Source organism: Pelmatolapia mariae, linkage group LG16_19 (assembly GCF_036321145.2).
Source record: "Pelmatolapia mariae isolate MD_Pm_ZW linkage group LG16_19, Pm_UMD_F_2, whole genome shotgun sequence".
NCBI classification, from domain to species: domain Eukaryota; kingdom Metazoa; phylum Chordata; class Actinopteri; order Cichliformes; family Cichlidae; genus Pelmatolapia; species Pelmatolapia mariae.
Genome location: NC_086241.1, coordinates 54,872,527 through 54,895,570, shown reverse-complemented (window position 1 = coordinate 54,895,570; position 23,044 = coordinate 54,872,527). Strand labels below are relative to the sequence as shown.

The window sequence follows — 23,044 nt, the reverse complement described above, 5'->3', positions numbered from 1 at the left end:
TGGTTGCTATGATTGCTGTCGTCATCACGTTGATGCACAACAGGAGCACGCACACACACCCAACACTTGAATGAGAAAATTGAATCGAAATGACAACCTAAGAAAAACGCCCTTAAATCCAAACTTGATTAAATCAAATATGTCAAATAATTATCTCAACAGTCTGAAGAGTACAGTACATATAATAAAGATATGACATGCACAACATAATAATAGACAACCTGACAAAGATCTCCTGTGAATATTTGCGTTTCAGCACTGGGATTTCTGAGTGTGGAGTTGCAGACTAACAGGGGGAGCAAGTGGGGCCAGTGTATAAAAAGCAGGAAAACATATACAGCCGTACGTTCAGGACCACTTGACCCTCTCAAAGGTCATCAAGTGAGAAATCATCCTTGAAAGCCCATGTTTGGGCTCCAAGAATAAACCCCCCATCTCTCCACAGATTTGAAGTATTTCTCTCTAATAAATAACATTTTGTTAAATCCTGGCTGAAAAGGCTTAGGTATTAAAATAAAAGTTTAAGTGGTAGTCTTAACAGTGTGACAGTGAGAAAAGCAGAAGCAGGAGCTAGACAGATTTCAGCCATATTTTTGCTTTACTGAAAGGTTTTCTTTCTTTTCATTTCAAAATGCATTATGTGTTAGTATAGCTTTTTTTTCTACTTTGGTGGGTGAGGTTAATGTGTTTTGTGGCTTTACAGGCAGAATACTGCCTCCAATGGACTAAAACAGCTTTCTGGTTGGTCGTGTGGCTATTAAGAGCAAACATTATAATTTATTCACCGTGTGGGTCACTAGATACTTTCCATTTGCACCAAAATCATCAATAAGCGTATCATTAATGGTAGCCATTCTTCTTCATTACTGCAACAAAATCTGACCATGGTGTGCTGTTATCATAAAAAGCCAAATCCTCAGTGGCCTCGTTTTACAGTAAAATGTGGGAAAATACAGTACCACAAATATAAGTTATGATTCATCTGAGTACGTGTTGGCCACGAGAACATTCTGTCAGCATCATATTGTTAATTCTCTTAATTTCCTTGCATTGTTTGATTTAACTTTTAACCCCTTGCGTCATTTACCAACAAAAGAATATAGTGTGACAGGCAACATATTTTACTGGCACTTGAATTGGGCACAAGTTCAAAGGAGAACTGGTCAATGACTACATTGGACAATAACTTTATTGTAAAGTTATCAATATTTTTCTGATGCTCAAAGAGCTGACTTTGATCATTTAGGATTGTAAAGACGTCAGTTTACAATAATGTATATTTGTTTATTTGCAGTGTATCCACACGATGATCTATTTCGATTTTCCCATAAGACCGCATCTTCTTTTATTAAGTGATTCATTTCTGATCTTGTACATGTGTGTGTTGCAGGGCGCTTTTACATAACATATAGATAACGAGACAGTTCATTTTCCCCCTGTCTAAACTGTCATCCCGCCAAATCATCAGATTTATAGTATATGATTTAGGGGGGGTCTGACGGAAGTGGTGACCTCCCTGTACCACTGAAGCTCATAAATAATACAGTTTTCCTCACATGCGTGAATGATGTAATGGGTTAAGTCTGCCTCTGATTTGGTGATCATCTTTGCGCCATGTGGTCAGACGCTGGTTACGGTAACGATAATAGGATCATCTGGTTTTGGGGGAAAATATAAGAGTGAGTATTTAAAATCGGATTCCACAATGAGAGAAAATGCCTCTGATGCAAAGCTCGATGCACATTAACAGTGAAGGCAGGTGGAGGAGAGCGCTTATTTGAATTAAAGGGAGGGGACATCATCCTCCCTCGTTGTTCTCGCTGCCGGTGTAACGCGTGCGTAAAGTTGCTAGGTTGGGCCACACTCCGGCTGTGTTTCTGGACCGGACCATTTGCGTGCGTGCTCTAGTGTGAGTTTGGAAGTGGTTTGGACCGCGGAGTGGTGCCACTGCTCAGTGAAAGGTGCCACACGTATCTCTGTCAGTCTGTCAGGCGAACACCACGCGTCCAGGCGAGGTGGAGAAGAAAAAAAGGAGGGGGTGCAAGAAAGGAAGACAGACAATGCGGTTTTGCGATGCGTTTATTCCTTTGTCCAATTCACTCCCACTTCGATGAAAAGATGATGTGTCCAAGATAAAGGGAATGAATTTCTTGTGATTTGTCTATTTTTCCTGTATTTTTGCGATTACGCTGACTGAATTTACCTGCGTTTTCACTGAGCCAAACCTAGAGATGAAATTTCCAATAGAAAACCCGAGAAAACAAGTTAACTGGGACCCAGAACAAGGTTGGTGAATATTGCTGTTTTACTGTGGAATAACTTCAGATATGCAATTAAATAGTACTCTTAATGTCAGTAGCCTAACATCTGAATGGAAATACTTGATACACAATCTCATCAGGCTGCATTATTCACAGACTCAGTATACAGAAATTCATATTTATGCTTCTTTTAATTTAATTGAGCGGTCCCTTTATTTGCTTTTGTGATGCAAAATTACCATTCATATACGACAACGCGGCTTTTCTAGTCTGCACTATCTGTCCGCTCAGACGTGTAAAGCAACGCTGCTGGATGCGGAGCTCTGGTAGTGACAGGCTGGCAGAAATAACCAGTGTGAGAGCGGAAGAGATTTCAAAAGAGAACTAGGCTGTAAAATGTGTCTACTTAAAAATAATGTCGCCATCTAAAAGACATCATTATACTTAGGAATAGAATTTATAAGGATTTCAGACATGCGATTTTTATTTGAAGAGAAATGTTGTTGTTGTTGTTGTTTTTTATTTTTATTTTTTATTTTTTTATAATATCATGACTCATGTACCCCTTGCCCTTTCAAAAGCATATAAGAGTCGTGCTAAGTCTCCAGTCACTGCTGGAAAGGAATTCTGCTTTAATACACTATGCATGGGTATCGTGTTGAGGATGCTGTTTGCGCCTCCCTTAACAGGGGTTTTATTTTGAAATCAGTCACTGCCGGAAGTGTTTGGTGTGCACTGGGATTGATTTAATGTTTGAAATTTGAGGCTCAGCTGCCGAATTAAACGCCTACAACCTGCCCAGTGCCACAGGGCCTAAAGCTTGCCTGAGCCTTTATGTTTAATACCACTAGACTTCTTTTTGTACACTTAACTGTACCTCAGATGTAAATATGATAGATACTGTCATCAAACTCCTCATCTGTATCCACATACTTTGTTAGTCCATCTTTGTGGTCGACATGAGGGGCATCACTACATGAGAACATTTCCTCTGCTTTGGCCAGACACACTTGGATCCAAAGGGTGAGGGCTGAGAGGTTGAGATCAGATAAAAAAGAAAAACCACCACTTTCCACTCAAGCCTTATTTAATTTGCAAAAATCAATTCGAAGCTGTTGCATGGTTCAAAAAGGATTTTGCATTAATGGATCATGGCCTCAGAAAGGTGAAATGCAAACCTTATAGTGCTCACTGCACTTTTGGTTTCAACTCTAGCTGTAAAATATAGATTATAGTTTCATATTCTCTGCTTTTTCTCAGAAGTGCATGAAGTTTACTTTGAAATGAACCAAATAAACTAAATATATGACATTCAGTCATAGTTCATTTATTTAATTTCACTCAGTCACACACTGTGATAAAAGGCAATTAAAATCTTGGTTAGATTAGTCATGGACTTGGCCTAGTTTGAAATTCACTAACCAGTAACTGTTCCACTTCATCTCTAAAAAAACATTGCACCAAATATAGCATACGATACTGAGTCTTCCAGCTGATTCACCACCCAGTCTTTTTTTTCTAATACATTTGTGCTCTATTGCAGTCAGCACCTTTAAAGACAGATACTGTAAACCGAAAGTGTTTTTCTCCACCTTAAGGTGACATCACATTGGTGTTATTGATTCAGTCTTTTATATAAGAATTGACTCGGAAGATGAATAGCTCTTGGATCAGGGAACAAGCCACTTCCTGGACATTCTTTGACTCATGGGTCGATATGTGTGTGTGTGTGCGCGAGTGCATGGTCATGCTGTGGGGACCTGAATCTGTTTAAACAGTCACACCACGGTAACAAAAAGCAAGTCCCTTACGTGTTAAGTTGAGGTTTAGGCAAGATGGAATAAGTCTCCAGGAAATATTAAAGAAATACATTTCCTCTCCTCTAAAGTCATAAATACTTGATTAAACATGTGTGCATCGTACTTAGCATATCCTAAAAGTAATATCACCCCATTAAACAAAACAAATACATTTCTCATCCCTCTGAAAAAGCTCACGCAGTGCTTTATATACATTAAGGAAGTCAAAATTTGGCTATCTCCATAGGTGATGTTTGATGGTTGACCTGCTACAGTACACATGCAGTTGTTATGAAACCTCTTTGGAAGACAATAACTGAAAGTGGCACTTATCCCTCACTTACAGTCTATTAGAAAAATTGGATCCTGCATCCATTCAAAGAGAGTAACTCTATTTTCACCTTCACCTCTGCCAACATTATTATAAGGTTTTCATTGGTGTGCCATCCATCCATCCATCCATCCATCCATCCATCCATCCATCCATCCATCCATCTTATTAAACATATGTCCATCTAGGGTCACTTGGGGGCCCATTTGATATTTAGGCTTAGGGTTATGGTCAAGATTTGATTAACTTCCACTTGTCTTATGTTTTTATTGAGCTTTTCCTGTTTTGAAGACCCAAATGGAAAAACTACAGAAAACTGTAATGGCAAAACCTCTATGAGACTTTATTTGCTGTAACATCTTCTCCATCCATCCATCCATCCATCCATCCATCCATCGTAACAGAGCAGGATTGAAATCAGATGTTAAAATGAGAGTACAAATTATGATCTGTAAGGCAGATGTGAGGCCCAGTGATTGTGGACTCCATTTCACAAGTGAAATCTGAAATACATTTTAGATGAAGAAATTCTCAGGATAACAAGCTGCTGAGATGACAAAGGAGTCTTGCTATGTTTGGCAGAGCTGTAGGCTGGATAACTAGATTTTTTTTCTAATAGCGTTTGACTTTGCAAAAAGCCTTTTATTAGCCCAGTGTAGGAGGTATAAAATGTTTTCAAAGCTCCATAAAGGACACATAGGTTTTAAACAGTTGTAATGAAATTATGTTAATGTCTCCACAACACAAAATTCGAATTATAAACCAAAATGAAAGCCTGAAGGTGAGAGAAAAGGTAAAAATAAGAAAAAGAATCTGTGAACAAATCAACAAATGAAATGTCCAAATGCCTGTTGATTTAGGTAAAAGGTTCTTATAAAAAGAGCCTTTATCCAATTATTATAACACATCATAAATGACCATCAGAGAGACAAACATGCAGTAAACCACTGGTGTTTCCATCTTTGTAATCTATATCAAAAAAATAAATAAACAACGTATGTGTTACAGCAGCCCTTTCTTCCCTCCTACTTTCTTTGCTAGTGGCAGTCCAGACCAACTTGGTCCCTCCCAAAAAGGTCCAGCCTGGCATGGTGAAGTCAACCCTGGTCCAGGCAAGTGTTGCCACCATGCAAAACCCAATGGGCTACGACCCGAAAGCCAGTGGTCACTGTCCACTACCACGTCTGTCCATCTCATCTCGCTCTGCCAGTGTTGTGGCTAGCATGGACACCAACTCTGATGGCTCGACAGCGGGGCTCCACTCAGTGATGAAGTGGAAGACAGTGCTGGCGGTATTCATTGTGGTTGTTCTCTACCTGGTTTGTGGAGGTCTTGCCTTCAGGGCTCTGGAGCAGCCATTTGAGAGCAACCTGAAAACTAGCATCACCCTGGAGAAGGCCTCTTTCCTCGAAAGGCACCCATGTGTTACTCCCAATGAGCTGGACGCCATTATCAAGGTAAGCGCTTGAAAGTGGACATAATTGTCTGGTGTTTGGTAATTTTTTTGTTTCCTTCTTCCAGGCATTTTGGCAGCCTCTGTGCACTTTATTATAGTACCGAGCAATTAGGTAGAGGTAAAAGGATGGGGAGCTGGCGCTATTCCCAGTTGTCGTAGAGCAGGAGGCAGGGTCCCCTGGATGGGAGCAGAGTTAAAAAGGATGACAAAGCATGGTATCCTTTACGGTGGGCCTATCTTGTGATTAAGAAGTAGCTACGATAAGACTGCACAGTGCTCCTTTCTGTCAAATAAAAGGAATGTGGAAGTGCCAAAAACTGCAGTTACTCTAATTGCCACTTAAAGTTGGCTCCAAAAGTCAATCCTCACAGACTCCCATGGTAAAATGCCCAACCTTACAGCGTTAAAGAACACATTTATAGCCTGGCACAAAAATAGTTTTGACCTCTGTGGATAATTTCCCTCTTAATAAAAACTGTACAGTGGGTGAACTCCTTCATTGTTGCACTAAACTAAGGGATGTGGAGCCACTGAATTTTATACATGTTAAAAATTGTTTGTGCTCTCAGGGCTTTTTGAGGCACTTTTAATCAAATTATATGGCTGCTGCTTGCTACAGCCTGACCAAGACATTTGTTCTGCCCTTCCCATTGAATGGCGGTTTCCTGAGTAACAGCTGATAACTGATAACAATCAACCCTCCCGTATAAATACGGTCACTTCAGGCTCAGAAAAAGCAACATAAGAACAGCAGAAAAACTAATGTAAAAACTCATGTAGGAAAAAGTTCAAAAATCCATTTTCATCATACTAATCTATTTAAATACGCTTCATACCTAAGTTACACAAGTGAGGGGAGTGTAGCCATGCACCCACTCAGCTGAAGGCACCCATTTGAGAATTTACACTAAACTTTAGAGAACTTAACATTTAAAATAGAAACCTAAATGCATTTAGTTTTCTAATAAACACAGATCTTTTAGAACACATACACCAGTACATGCAGCCTGATATTACATAACAAAAGACAGCATGATCATTGAGAAGAGGGCAAAAAATGTCTTCACAATGACCTTTATGCTGTATTCACAACAAACAATTTTTTATTTAATTGCAGCTCTCTCTAGTTTTCTCCCATTTTATTTGACAAATAACTAACTTGTATTTGAATAGCTAAAAAAAACTTCAATAATAGATGTATTAGTGCGATATGAAATTCCAGAGTGCAGCTTTAACAACGCCCACATGTTTTAAATAAGGAAACAAGCTCATGGCTGTGACAGCGCTGTAATATTTACTGTGAGAAATGTCAGAAACCAAGTTTTTTTTTTTAATGTTTTCTTTCAATACTGTGTGATGTTGCTCTATTATGACATACAAAAATTGTTAAAATCTTTAAAGACCCAAGAGAGGTTTCAGAAACTCAATATTCCAAACAGTCTCCACAAAATCCCTTCACTGTCTGCTTTTTCACAGCAATACAGCATCTGCTGTATAGAAGCAGGGTGCCGGTGTTTTACTGGGCACAGCTGTTCGCCCAAAAAACTCGTCTGATAACTCTTAAACCTGCGGCATATGGTCTGACGCTGTCTTTAGAGTGTTCCACATTTTACCAAGCCAGCTTGTGAAACTTTTTATAATTGTGTGCACTATCAAGCAGACCCACAAAACAGAACCATTCCCATCTCATTGAAACTTAACGGCGCATTTTACAATGCATTTTTATGGTGTCAGCCGCTTTATAACACACTATGGCAGTGGTTCACATTGCTCTCTAGCACCACATCCAAAATTATGGATCAAGATTTAAGGTCACTACACCCAGCTGACACTTACAACTGCAAAGGGGAGTGGAAAATGATTTGAGATGTACGAGTGGGTGAGTGGGAAATTTGATTTGTGAGGGAGTGGAGTGATGGGAAAAAGCAATCAGTTTGCAGAGAACATCTAGAAATGAAAGAAAGAAACATTCTGGACAATCAAAAGAACTGAGTAACACAAGAGCTGAAATACAAACACGAGCACACAATTAACCGGAATCAAAAGAGACTGAAAATAGTTTTTCTTGGCAATAGAGAGAAAAAAAACAGCCTTTTAGAAATCTTGTGCTTTCCTGTTTTTCGAATGTAGCTTGAAAATAGTAAAGACTTGGAAACAACCAAATGGCAATGCTAATGGTGTGTTCCACTTTCCACTAGGATGGCTCCATTTGACGTTAATATCTTCAACACTGCTCCAGTGAATATCGGACTGCCTCTCTCCTTCTCCACACCCACCTCTGTTCTTTTCTTCTTCTGCTTCTAGCTTCTTCTTTTATTTCTCTAGCAGTGCTCAACCTTTGAGCCACAAAAGCCCTATCAAGAGCTTTCAAAAATCAATAACAGTATGTCCTATGGAGGAGTGTGTGGAAATTAGAACCTTTAGCATGGAGTGCCTGGGGTCCGGAGGGAATCAATTATTCATTACACAGACGAGCAGGCACACACACCTCCTGCTGCTCAAAGTAAAAGTGCTGGAATCATAGACATGAGATTCTTCTAGACAAATCATCTAATTCAGATAGATAAGAAAATGTTTAATGGCATGCCAAGTCATTGATCTGATATAGTTAATTAAGAATAGTGGCAAATTAGTCATGCTCGGTTTGTGCACTTATATGTATAATTATGAGCTTTTTACTGCTACTCCTCTCCTTTCTATCATAGCTTCATAAGTGATGTACTAACATAATCAAAACATAATATGTAAATTTCTGTAAATCAGTAGAAATAATGTTGATCTGTTGAGTTGTTATGGGATTCCAATACTAAGTGTAAGCCATGTGTGAAGCTCATATGAACAAATAACACTTTTTTTCCCCTGGTGTCTCAAGCAAAAGCCTGGAGGACATGCTGCTTCACAAGTACTCCATCAAAAAGTCTGCCCGGTCCTCTAACAGTTTCCATTATCGGCCTGTGTGTGCTATGTCAAGCCTGTCACTCAGCCGAAGCCTTTCTGCGGGGACACAGCAGCGGTGACTCACTGTTGTCAAACTGTTTGGTGGAGGAGTTGACAGAAAAATGGCAACCTTGGGAAGCATGTGCATGCCTGAGATGGAAGCAGACAGTATATCACGTCGCAAGCTCTTGTTAGGGCACAGCGTGTGTTGATTTAATGTGTGCCCATGCACGTCTGTTGACCTCCTCATGTCTTCTTCAGTATTTGTGTTGTCCACGCACCCACTGTGCGCCCACGAAGACAGCAGACCTAATTGGCTTTCCTGTTGCTGTTTTGATGACTCACACTATGGCACGATGTGAAGCCGCGCTGTTACTGACACCAGTCAGGTCTCATTTATTGATGAGTCACTTATTTAAAATAAACTTTTGTATTCACCGAGCTACCTGCAGTAGAATCTACGTCAGGACATGCTGCCATTTCCGTCATAATCTTTTATAGCACAAATTGTGCTTTTCTGGAAAATGTCAAGCAAATTCTACATACTTGATCAAATGCAAAATCAAAATGCTCAACTGACTAGTGAAGGCTAAACTCTTTAGATGGCTGCACTGAAAAAGAAAGCCAAAAAAGATTCATTTCTACTCATTTCCATTTCAGGTTTTCCTTGAAAATACCTCCAAAGCTTAACACTGGGCTTTTAAGCATAAATAATAAAAAAAGTTTTCAGTATTATATTGCTATTTTCATTTGAATCTGATCACTTGTTCCACATCAAAAGTCAATCATAAAAACCAGCCATATACGACCATTCTGTGAGGACATAATGAAAATCACATGATATTTTGCACAATGCTACTATTCATTTAACATAATCTAAAAAAGTGCATTTAAATTAATTAATCATGAAAAAGTGTGAGCACCTCTATAAAAGCAGAGGTTTTGGTAGTTTGCTTACGTGGAGCATTCTGATGTGTGTGCATTCAGGATTAAAGATATCAGCAATGATCTTAGTGAACCAATTGTTACTGCCCATCAAGGCTATTTCCAAACAATCTGAGATCCATCATTCCACAGTGAGAAAGATTATTCATACATGGAAAACTTTTAAGATAGTTCCAAAGTTTCTGAGGAGTGGAAATCACAGCAAATTCACAAGTTTAAACAATGAGTCAACAGGCCCGAAGTTAGCAGACTTCGCAGACTTAGCAGAATGTTAAAACTGGCTTACGTTTGCAAAGTTGCATCTGAACAAACAACAACGCGATTTTGGAACAATGTGCTTTGAACAGACATGCACAATGCCCCATTTGGCAAAAACGAAACACAGCATATCAGGACACCTCATGCCAACTGTTAAGTACGGTAGTGGAGGCGTAATGATTTGGACTTGTTTTGCAGCCACAGGATCTGGGCACCTTATAGTCAGTGAGTCAAACCTGCATATATCAATTCTAGAGTCAAATGTGAGGCCATCTGTCAAGATTGGCCAAAACTGGGTCATGCATCAAGATTTGATCACAAGCACAGCAACAAAACTACAACAGAACGGCTAAAAAGGGAAAGAGTCAAGGTGTTGCAATGGACTGAAGTGCTGTCGTGGGACCTTAACAGAGCTGTGCATAAAGGGACACGTGCAAACCTCAATGAACTGAAGTAATGTTGTAATTATATGTATCCCAAAATTCCTCCACAATGATGTGAGAGACTGATGATGATTACTGAAAGGGGTTACTCAAGCTACTGGTGCTAAAGGTTCTGTAATCTGCTGAATCACTAGGTGTAATTAGTTTAAATCCACTGTTTCTGTATTTTGGCTTAGTTAAAAAAATATGGTATAATATATCATGTGATGCTGTTCATCTGAGCTTGAACTAAAATAATTTTAGGACCTGGTAAGGACCAAATGATTTTATATTATTATTATACCCTGATACGTAACCTTAGAAAGAGACCGTGCACTTTCTTTTTACCATGATTGTATATGATGGACCTCAGTGTCCTTCATTGCAACAAGCATTAAGTCTTCAAGGGGGTTAGGTTAAAGCTTTAGATATTAGTAATGTTGAAAGTGCTGCAGAGGACAGTGCTTGGCAATGTATCACAATGAGGTTGGGTGAAGGATAGAGCAAGGCACCATGCTGGCAGGATCACCGCTGTCCCCCGCTGTGGGGTAGAAAGGCACACCGAGAGGATAAAAATCTGCAGTGAGTGTGTTTGCTCTGTAATGATCCTGCACTGAAGAAACAGAAAACACATTAGCCACGAGGACTCGTGAGCACTCTGCAGTGATTCTTCGGTGAAATCAAAATAGAAAGGAGCACGAGGCGTGAAACGAAAACACCATTTGTCTTGCTAATTAATGTGCTGCAACACAACACAAGTCACCATCCTCATGGCTCCAAAGTGCATGTGCAAAAGGAGGATTTTTCTCTCATGAAGCATGAACATGGCTGAGAAACAGGCAAGTGCCAAAAATAGATCTCCTCATACAGTATTCAGATACATTGTGCGGCTATTTATAGCTCTCCCTTGACTCCAGAATTAGGTTATTTGGGGTTTATTATATAATTACCACTTTGATATTGCCCCCATAAAGCAGCTGTGTCTTCTAAAACCTATGAAGTAACATAACTGAAATTGCCTAATTATAGATACAAAAAATCCGTCTCATTAGGGAGAGAGGGCACTGATGGAGCTGAGGTAATCACATGTAGGATTCTGAATAGGCATGTGCAGCGATGTGTTTAGTCTCTGCTTTAAACTGTGTGTCACAGCAGTTCATACATATTTTATTATACCGCTCTGCACTCTCTGAAAGGTTATCTCACATCTCACTGTATAAAGTGGGGGCTGCTAAGTACGACTTTCATGTCAGCAGAAGTTTTGAGCCTAAAGATAAAGAACTATAAATGCTTGTGTAGAGAACACAGCATGCCCATAAACAGAAAATGCAGAAAGACCAAATGATAGTCAATTAACTTTTCATGGCAGCATAATGGAGCACAGAAGGCAATCAATGAAAATAATGAAGCAGTAAATGTTTTCCCTGCACTAGACAAACTAGTCGATGGAACGCAGAAAAAAAGGCTGACGTTAACGAACAACAGGGAAACAGCAGTGTTTGGGCTGCAAGTGAGAGTCTGTGTGGATTTGGTCCATGTGAACTGTGAAAACATGGAAACTGGGTGTGTGGAGAAACAGCTCCTCGAAGAGAGCCAGACACTGAACAGTTTAAACGCATCCTGTGGTCGGATCAACTTGATGTGCACACGATTAGTAATTCGAAAGGCTCAGAAGAGCCTGCTGCACCACCTTTTACTTAATTTTCACTGCCTTTCTCTCATTTTAAAAAACAAACAAGTCTTTTTTAAACACACAAGCCAAAGATGATCAAGAGGAGATTAAAAAAAGAGCAATTATACATGTTTATTGCAATGCTTAATTATCGAGTTTCCAATTACAGTTCACAACAGTCAGAAAACAGTAGCTCAACACAATACGAGTCTGGACTGAACTACAACAGTGATCAGCTGATTTAATTAACTGTAACTCAATCCACAGCCTCAAGGCCAGGGACGTCTCCAGAATCTCTTCATAGGGGTGGCCATATGGGCACCACCAAAAGTATTGTGGTGGCACACCAAAAGCAAAACAGTGCAGGGGTGCAGCGGAGGCGAGGGGGTGATGACTAGAAATTGTGAGGGACCTACAAAGTGACACAATATGAATGACAAAAATCATATATGCAGGAATAAATAAATTAAAGTTAATGTTTCAGCTCATTGTAGGGTGTCTTCCTCTCTCTTGTGCTCACATTTGTTAAAATTATTACCAATAGTGCCCCCCCCCCCCCCCCCGGACCCCCCTTGGTAGCGCCCCTGCTCGTGCCATTGCATTCCCTTCCTCTATTGTCCCGAGCCTTTATTCTTTGTATTCAGGTGGTAACCTTCTGGGCTGATGTTGGAGATCGTTGCACTGGATCTAATCTCAGTTTCCTCACGAGTGTTACGCAATCAATTGCAATACATAAAGGCACATGTAACAGAAACAATAGTAGGACGTTGTTACTCACTCTGTTCACACCATTGGGGCTGTGTATAGTGAAATCAAAGCAGACACGTGTTTGTTGTGTTGTCATCAGCTGAGCTGGCATACAGTCATAACCTTGATTCGCTTAGTTTGTAAAAGCTGAGTGGCAAAACAGGAGCCAGCTGCTATTAAGCATTTTGGCATGACTTTCACTAATTATGTCGAGGTACACATTTCAGTTTTAAACAATTTTAAATACTTTTAATCCATATCTTTTCTATATTTCCCTACTTTCCAGCATGCTATAGATTCTGTGAGTGGAGGAGTGAGGCCTACTGGAGACACATTGTACAATTCCAGTCACTGGGACCTGGGCAGTGCCTTCTTCTTCGCTGGAACTGTCATTACAACTATCGGTAAAACTATTAGATACTGCTCTCTTTATTACTCTAAAACACGATGAACCTGGTATTGCTGACAGTCCATGCAATTTTCATTGTACGTGTGAACCATCAAAATTCGTTTTGAACTCACCATCCTTCATTAACTTTATATTAGGAGAATGAATTTTAACAATCTAAGAATAATGTAGACTGAGGCGAACCTCAAATCTCATAAAAAATACATGCACAAAGTACTCTCAAAAGCACAGTCTTCATTTATACAGCGCAAACAGATGTAAGAGGATGTACGAGAAGGAAAAGTTTGTAGTAGTGAGAACTACTAAATGGCATCAATGTTAAGCCTTGCCATTCTTAAGTATATATGAGAGAGAGGGAGTCCCATTCACGAGAATTCAGTCTGATGTCATTTTATTGAAGATGTATATGAGACCTGACTCATGATGAAGACACTGTTGATTTTTTTTTAAATTGTCTCATTTTGCCCTTTCTTGCTTTTTAAAGAGAAACAGTAAATTGTGACTCACTGAAATTCTTTTTAAAATGAAAGTAAAAAGACTTTGGGTACCTGGCTTTGATCAGATAGACCATTTTGATATACAATCACAAAATCAAAGCTGAGGCACTACTGTTTGTATTCCCTCTATCAGCTGTGGGTACCATCCTTTAGGTGACTGGAAAAACAGCATGTCCCTGACCTCCTTAATGGTGTAGTCTAGAAATTTAATTAACCTGGTAGCTTGCTTCATTTAATCTAGTGCACAAACAGAAGATCAACACAAATATCACCCCATAGGACCCCCTCCATTAAAAAAAAAAAAGCAAATTATATGTATTTTTATTTAAGAGAAAAAGAAAATATTTAAGAAGACCTTCAAAGATAGCAGGATACGATCAATATTAATTAGACATTCTACAGAAACAAAAACAGGGAGGTTTAACTCTACAGATAAACAGGATAAGATTGAAGCCTCCTTAAGGACACCATCTTTTTCCTTTTATCTATTATGTCCAGTGGCTTGAAAAATTGAAGACACTCATTTTAAAATTATATGAGCAATATATATGCTGTTAATGTGTTTCTCTTAAAGAGACTGAAATTTGAAATAGATCCTTGCATGCTTTCTTTTTCTGATGCTGTAGCCATTGACTCCATTTTTTTTTACTAATATACTTTTTTTCACTAATATACCAATATTTTCTGATCCAATATCCACAATTAGAAGTAAAAAGCAATGAGAGGTGGCTTAAGACTTTTGCACTGTACTGTATGTTGTCCAACATGTGTAAACATATTACTTCTCTCAATAAAGATAGTATATTCTACACAAAGAACAGGTATTATGTTAATATTCTGATTTTCAGCAGGTTAAAACAGGAGATAGTGATTTGTGTCTCCTCCCTCACTAACGCTCCTCAAGCTCCTTCCTTTTACCTCCCTGCATCATAGTATGTCATTATTAATTCAATTTTCTTTAAGGGGAATCTAATTATTGCCTTACTTACCTCAAGCCTTGCTCCTGGAACTGAAAGGTATTACATAAGGGCTTCAATTGATTATGTTGCATAAGGAGGTCTTGATTGTCTTCTGCTTCTCATCTTACCGCTCACTCTTCTCAGCCCTGCTTTGTTTTTTGACCTTCCTGTCCTGTTTCTTCATTTCTTCTCCCCTCCTCCTCCTCCTCATTCTGCTTTCAATTGTTCAACAGGTTACGGAAACATAGCTCCGAGCACGGAAGGCGGGAAAATCTTTTGCATCCTTTATGCCATATTTGGCATCCCTCTTTTTGGCTTCTTGTTGGCGGGGATCGGAGACCAGCTGGGGACCATCTTTGTAAAAAGCGTCTTAAAAGTTGAAAAGATATTCAGGGTAAGATATAAGTAACACATTGTGATGTTTTCTTCTTTACTGGCTGTGTAAAAAAATCAAATATGCAGATATCATTCTAACATTTAGCTGCATTTTTATTCTTACCCTAATAGCATATGTAATGGTGTCTTCTTTTTTGTTTGTGAGCCATGTTTCATTGCTTTTTGTGGCTCACACTGTCACTCTTACATCATCTTTTTAGTTGCTTATATTGGTTCTAAATGCACCTCCTGTTCTTTTCAGCAAAAACACAAGCAGATTAGCCAGACGAAGATAAGGGTCACATCCGTTATCCTGTTCATCCTGGCTGGCTGCATTGTCTTTGTCACCATCCCTGCTGTCATCTTTAAACACATTGAGGGCTGGACCACACTGGATGCCATCTACTTTGTCGTGATCACGCTCACTACAGTGGGAATAGGAGACTACGTGGCAGGTAGAGCTACGCTCCAAAATTCGGACACAATAAGCTGTTCTGTTGAAGTTTTGGGCTTAATTTCTGACCATAACGACATTTTCCTTCCTCTTCAGGTGGAAATCGCAAGATCGATTACATGAAGTGGTACAAGCCTCTGGTGTGGTTCTGGATTCTCATAGGTTTAGCGTACTTTGCAGCTGTCCTCAGCATGATCGGAGACTGGCTTCGAGTGCTGTCTAAAAAGACTAAAGAGGAGGTAAGTCTTGTATATGTATTATTTAACAACTCTACTCTGGATCCGAAGGTTCAGATGCAGCATCTTATATGTTATCATTATTAAAATATCTATAATGAGTTAAAAATTATCTGTGGTTTGTGTCTCAATTTTTTTATTTTTAGGATCTCACTACGGTGCTGCAGTATTCAGAATTAAAATCATTCTTATTTTTCTTGTATTGTCTTGTGCTTCCATGACCTCAGTCGCACAGACTTAGAGACCAGGTGGCATCCCCCTGGCATAGCAGTGTTTCACTATGGAAAAATATGTATTTCCCCAAGCGGTTGGTAATGTTTGCTGGAGGTTGCTGTGTGTCGCTAATTAAAATCTGTTACAAAGAGGGGGCTGCACTAAAAACCTCCTTGTGATTTCTTTGGTTGATTTCAGATTTCCACCAACATCTGTAATTTTGCAAACCCTCACCATTTACTCTCTGAGCTGTAGTGAGACTGTAAAAAGTGTGATGGACACTGGAAACAGAGACTGTTTGCCTTCAATGTTAAAAAGATATAAAACAACACATTTCAGAGAGCAGGGCTCTAGAGTGCGACCAATTTGGTCGCAAATGCGACCAAATTTTTCCGTGGTGCGACTAAAAAAAAACATTTGGTCGCACCGGTGCGACCAAATGTTACCAACATTTGGTCGCACCTGTTTGGGTAACAAAAAAAAATCTCTGCAACTCTCCATGTGGTCAACAACAGACACACATTATGCCCCTATCGTGGACTAAACCAATCAGAGATAGTCAGGGGCGGGACCTCTCTGATTGGCCGTGGTCCAGTGGAAAGTGCAGGCAGAAGAGGGAGGTGAGTAGCTTTAATAAGGCGATATCAATTCATTAACGGATTCCACACAAAGACGTAAACACAGAGCGACCCGACGCATCAGAATCAGCTTTGTCTTTCTCGGCTTTCTCACCGGACGGCCCGCAGACGGACACGCTGTCGGAGCTTAGCGATTCTGATGCGTCGGGTCCGCGCTGTGTTTACGTCTTTTTGCGCTGATTCTGACCTGCAAGTTTTGTCTCTCCAACCAAAATTCGCCGAGCCAAAAAGAAGCAGCAAACTGCGCTTCACATTTGATCAATGTCGTCATGAATTCCCTCTGACTTTTGCTGTTTTGCTTCCCCACGATAAAAATTACACTTCCTACACAGCTCCCTGTGTGTACTTCAAGAACAGTTTCCCGTCTCAAATCTCTGTTTTCTGGATTATTCATTCGCTTATTACCCACCAGTCTACCGTTGTTTACAGCGCTGTCTTTTTCTTTTTTCATGTAAATGACGTCCGACAAGAAAGCCTAATTTCTGCTGTTCAATACTGAAGAAATTTATATAATATTGCAGAATATTTTTAAGGTTTTCTGCTATAAAAAGCCAGACCAGGAAAATCTCCTGCATGTTTTTCTGTGTTTTATTCTCAGTTACTTTTACACAAAGGCATCTGCTGTGATGTTCACAATTCTGATGAAGTCTCACAAGTGTCAGTACTGATAAATGATCAGAATTATAATATTTCTGACTGTCTGAGGCTAAACTGAATCGAATCAGGACTTTGAGAACCGGAATCGAATGGATCATAGAAATCAGTGATGATACCCAGCCCTAGTGAGCAGCCTAGGCCCGACAGAAGTGGATGTAGCTGTGGGTAATAAGAAAAGATGAAAAGAACTATTGATAATTTTTTTGTTAAGTTAAGGCCTGATCCGTCTGAAATTCATAGCCAGCTCTGACACAGTGCCATCAATCTTTGAATGCTGAAAAAGCAGCAGTGTATCCAGAAAACACACTTCATGCTGCAATAAATGCACTGCCCAAGTGTCCCCTCTCCCCACTGCCTTTCACCAGCAGGCAGCAGCAAACAGGTCATCAGAGGAGGCCAAGATGATGATTAAGTTTAACATTTTCTACAATATTGACAAAGCACTTTAAGCACAACATTGTTAGTTAATAATTTAGAAATGAATATTGTCTGTATGGACCTCCCCCCAAAGAAGGTGCACATGTAAAACTGCGGTGTTAAGCGAAGCGGTTGAAAAATTTGAGTGCGCCTAACTTTTGTGCCGGTACGCCTAACTTTTGTGCCGGTACGCCTAAATTTTTTAAGTTAGGCGTACCGGTGCGCCCATGTCAAAAAGTTAGTCTAGAGCCCTGGAGAGACATTTCAGAAAGACTTTGAAGGCAGATGCTTTCTCTTTTCAGTATGTGTTCCACTTTTCAGTTTCACCACTGCTTGGCAAGTAGTTTAAAAGTATTTGCAAATGACTCAGCAAACTACTTGTCACCAAAACGATCACAAAGTGGTTTGCCATGCAGCATCGTTTGGCTGTTTGCAAATGTTTTCACTCTATCAACTTCCAGCAACCTACAGCAACCAATCAGCAACCAACAAGTTATGCATGTTTCCCTAGTGACCCTTCTCTTTAAAAGCATCTCGTCTTTTCATGAACATTTAAGCAAATCAATATTAACCTGATACCAGCTGGGTGTAAGAGTAAAAAGAATAATTGGAAATGAAGCATTTAAAGCAAGGGCAATGAAAATGGGGCATAGTTCAGTTCAGTCTAACATTCATGAGTGCAGTCTTTTAGACAGTAGCTTTTCTTTAATATTTCCAAATCAAGGCTGGTATTGGTAAATGTAAGATCAACCTTAATAATGCCTACAAAGCTATAACTTAGCACAACAGTTAGAATTAACAAAACAGGTTTCAAATATTAAGTAAAAGCAACACACAAACTAAGTAATTAATGACTACTACATCACAGACATGATGAGGGTTAAACACTTTTGCTAGAGCGTACATTTATTACATTACTAAACTTTTGTGTTAAACTGAAAACAGGCTTGTGCCAAGTTAGTAATGAAAGGACCTTTTTGTGATATATTGGAAGAGTTCACGCTCAGCAGTGAAGCTCCCTGACAGCTTAACGTTTAATCAATAAATTATTGGCTTTAGAATTATTTTGATGGGTGCGTTTTTTTCTCTCAACAGTATGCTGGCTCTCTGAAATGAATGAAACACTCCTCAAAACTTTGAGAATCCCTGATTCAGGGATCATGTAATTGATCAAAAATGGCATCAATATTTCACCGGAACTTTTGCCACATTAAATATAAGTATCCAACAGTGCAGTGGTGTAGGGGGGACCGGGGATAGTTGCAACATTTTTGACATTTCTGTCTGTGGCTCGGAGCTCTTTTAAGGTATTGGATTTAAAATGTAATGCAAAGTATTTACATGTCTCTGCTATTAAATAGTACAGCTATTTTCTCTGCAGCACAATTACTCATTGCATGGTATGGTCTCAAACACAAAGAGTGAATTGTTACAATTGACCCCATAGTTTGGGTTAGTTGTAACATATCCTGGGGTGAAATGTAACGCAATGAAATAAGGGTACTGACAAAATCTTAACATGTAATCTTTTTTATTCAACACCTGAATGCACTTAGAACTATTTATGTAGCTATGTGTGTGTGTGACAGAATGCAGTAATCTAGCTTTTGAACATATTCCAACCCCCAAAAAAGACAAATTATGGAATTTTCAACAACTGAATATTTCATTAATTTTGGTTGGTCTTCCTTGAGTTTGGCCTCATTGGCTCAGTGGGCATTGTAACCTACAAGTCTTGCACCAACTTTTGAATATAACAATGAAGCTGAAAAAATGTAGTTGTGCACCAGCATCGCATTTCCACTGCGATGTCCATGAGAAGAATTACTTTTTTTCATGGCTTATCTTGGTGATGGTTTGCAAAGTGCTTCAGAAAGATGAAGAAATCTGTTTCTTGCACCCATCCTGATTTATTTCCACTACCAATACTTCCTACTGACCCGTCTCTGACAAAGTGGTCTGCATAACGTATGCGTTGGAACACAAACATTTGAGGAATTGTGTTGCCAATGGTATTAACCGCATATACAGAGGTGACCAGTGAACCTCTCTCTGATGTCATTGCCCCAGCTTGTTTAATATAAGTTAGAGTAATAGTGTGGTAAGTTGTAACATTTGCATTATTGTTACAACTAACCCAGACTGTTGCTGTTACAACTGACCCAGACTCCTATAGCCACGAACTAGCTAACATTACAGCCAACGGCTAAAACATTAGCACGAAAGACCTGCACAGAATATATCCCCATAGACATACAAATAACATAATTTAAGTTTGATGAGTTTAACTGCAAAGCAGATCATGCTATTAGAAACTGAAATAAAGTAAAAAAAAAACAAAAAAACAACTTGCTTTTTGGCATAGAAATTACTTTTGTTCTTCTTAAATTGTCTGTGTTTGCCAAAATGTGCTAATTTTTCACACGTGATAGAAGAACTGAATTGGGCATGTACAGGATGAATCACATCATTTGAAACTTAGCTCTGATTGGAGAAATTGGAAGTGTTACAACTGGCCCACGTTACAACTATCCCTGGTCTCCCCTATATAGATATGACAGAAAATAAAGAATAGCATAATAGGGGCTCTTTAGAATAGCAAATACAATTGAAAGTGGCAGGGAGACTTTGCCTGTAAAAAGCACATTTGTTTTGTGACCACTTTTGTAATTATGAAATTACGTTTTCTTTGTGTCAGTAGTAGATGTTATATGGTGCTGTATTGAATGTTATATATGGGATACTGTTGCTAATCTGTATATTATCCTTTAACTATTGCTTTGTTTCCATGTTCATATTTCATAGGTTGGGGAGTTTAAAGCACATGCTGCTGAATGGAAGGCAAATGTCCGAGCAGAGTTTCGTGAAACTCGACGGCGTCTGAGTGTTGAGATCCATGACAAGCTCCAGCGGGCAGCCACCATCCGTAGCATGGAGCGCCGTCAGCTTGGCCTAGAGCAGCGAGCTCACTCCCTTGACATGCTGTCACCAGAGAAACGGGCTATGTTCGCCAGTCTGGATGCTAGCCGCTTCAAGACGTCCTCCCAAGAGAGCATCGACAGCAAGCTGAACAACCTGAGGCTGAAGGGGGCATGCGAGCCGTACGATCATCAGGGAAACGAGCAAACGCCAGCGACCGCATCATCTTCAGAGGAAAATCTCTTCAACTTACGATTTGGATCCCTCAGCAAGCTGGCAAGGCGCAACAAGAACCGTGACTTGCGGAGGAACATACCTGAAGATGTTCGGCGGGCAAGTTTAAGCATAAACAATGGCAGCGCCATGCTCGGGGAGGAGAGAACGGAGGAAGAAGAAGATGGTGAGCCAGATGAGGAAAACAAAGAAAGAAAAGAGGGAAACACCAGTCTGACAAACCTCTCACAGTACACAATGGAGCGCTCAAAGTTGAATGGGTTCACACCGGCACTGGCCAAAGACAGTGAGAATAATTAAATATTGAATGCACAAACACTTCATCCACGTACAAGGAGTGTTGAGACAGGAAGAGTGAAAGATACTCAGACTGGGAGAGTGCACAGTCCTTTGAGATGTCAAGAAATGTGCCTTTCTGTTTCCTATGCTTAGATTGGAACTGCTCCCAAGAAGTCAGTCATCATGCCATAGCTATGGGAAGAAAATGTGTTGCCAAAAATGAATAAAACTAAAGGTGCAGAAGAGGGTGCAGTAGAAATACCTCATTGAGATGTTGCTGTAAAATAGGCTACTTAAGAACTTTGATTTCTACAGGAGCAGTATTGAACAGCTCTGTTGTTTTTTTTTAGCCCTCAAGGCTCTTCTTCCATCTGTTCATGCTGAATATTATTTTTTTAACAATGTGGGCAGGACCGCTTGAGAGCTAGATTCATGCCATTCATTCAGTAATATTATTGATCTATGGGTTGTCATCTCATACTCTAGGGGTCTATTTTTAGCCCAGCAGCATGCTACAAAGTGACTTTAATATTTATCGAACAGAGGAGAGTAGGTTGTGTTTTTGCTGGATCAACAGGCCATATTTACCTAGATGACATGTAGAACTATTGCTACATTATGTTTGGCTTTGAAAATGTAGCCTGATGTGAGAAACTACAATATGTTAACAGCTTGAAAAAACAATCTGAAGTGCATGGTACCAACCATAACCATTCATTGCTGGCATAAACTAACTGGAAAGCTTGAATTTGCAGCTATCATAATGAGCGAAATACACTTCTTTCATTACTACTCTTCTCTCAACAGAAAAACAATGTGTTTCGGTAATGATTGTTACGATTTTCTGAATTGTGAATCAACACAGACAAACATACACAAACACAGACTGTCGGTAATGTAAAACGCAATTGCATTTTTTAATGACATTCAAATGATCACAAACACGTTGAGAGTGTTTGGATGGATTTTAATTGATGAATGTGATGCTGTTAATTTGTATTCACCAAGCATGTTTACATCTATGTTTACTTCTTTTTTTTAAATCACCCAAATTGTATTTTTCATTGAACTGTAAAATATACTGAACATGTTTCTTTTTTGTATTGCTTTTTTAAACAACACAACTCACAAAGCATCTTGACACTGCTATATGCGGACGGGGGCATTTCTTAAAATTTTAGTCCATTTTCACTTGATTTGTATTTTGCAAACATTTACTGACACTCAAAAACAGCTTTAAATTTTACAGGATTAAATGTACCACTGTTGTACTTTGCATGCATTCCTCAAGGTGAACATTACACACACACACACACACACATGTCTGGTTTGCTATCCTCGTGGGGACATCCCATTGACATAATGCTTTCCCTAGCCCCTTACCCTAACCCTAACCATTAAAAATGAATGCCTAACCCTAACCCTTACCCTAAACCTAACCATAACCTAATTGTAACCCTGACAGTAAAACCGCATTTTGAGTGTGAAAATTGCTTTCAACCCCGAGGGGACCTGGATTTTGGTCCCCACGGTGCAGAAAGTCCCCACCAGGATAGTAAAAGTCAGATTTTGGTCCCCACCAGGATAGTACGAACCCGTACACACATACACACACACACACACACACACACACACACATTGATTGTTCCAGTAGCCTGCTTATCTGATACCATTAACCTTTCCATGACCCTAACCTGTGACACACTGAGCGGCTGTTTGTTGTGTACAGTTTATTTTTGTCACATTAAATGTAGTGAGTGCCTTTTTTAAACAGAATAAATGAACAAAACATAAGAGGTATATTCATTCTGTAAGTACTCACAGAAAATGAATGCAGTATCGACAAAATTTGGACTAAGATAAAGTAGAGCCTGACCAATTTATTAATGGGCCAGTATTATATACAATATATAATGGCATCTTTTATTA

At 39.5% G+C, this 23,044-nt stretch overlaps 1 protein-coding gene across 1 annotated transcript; it reads left to right on the top strand.

Moving 5' to 3' along the window:
* The first annotated feature begins 1,787 nt into the window (after positions 1 to 1,787).
* On the top strand, positions 1,788 to 22,894 carry LOC134645251 (potassium channel subfamily K member 10-like). The gene is made up of 7 exons (XM_063498627.1): positions 1,788 to 2,286; positions 5,433 to 5,848; positions 13,115 to 13,232; positions 14,927 to 15,087; positions 15,331 to 15,523; positions 15,619 to 15,761; positions 20,489 to 22,894. Exons 1-7 carry the CDS (start codon positions 2,232 to 2,234, stop codon positions 21,134 to 21,136), a joined length of 1,734 nt encoding a protein of 577 aa, XP_063354697.1. The 5' UTR covers positions 1,788 to 2,231; the 3' UTR covers positions 21,137 to 22,894.
* Positions 22,895 to 23,044: the final 150 nt, after the last annotated feature.

What these genes read in the sequence shown, in the direction of transcription:
- LOC134645251 (XM_063498627.1), top strand. Translation starts at nt 2,232, where the DNA reads ATGAAATTTCCAATAGAAAACCCGAGAAAACAAGTTAACTGGGACCCA. An exon ending in TAACTGGGACCCAGAACAAG is followed by an intron (nt 2,287 to 5,432) that starts GTTGGTGAATAT and finishes TTTCTTTGCTAG; the next exon opens with TGGCAGTCCAGACCAACTTG. An exon ending in AAGTTGAAAAGATATTCAGG is followed by an intron (nt 15,088 to 15,330) that starts GTAAGATATAAG and finishes TGTTCTTTTCAG; the next exon opens with CAAAAACACAAGCAGATTAG.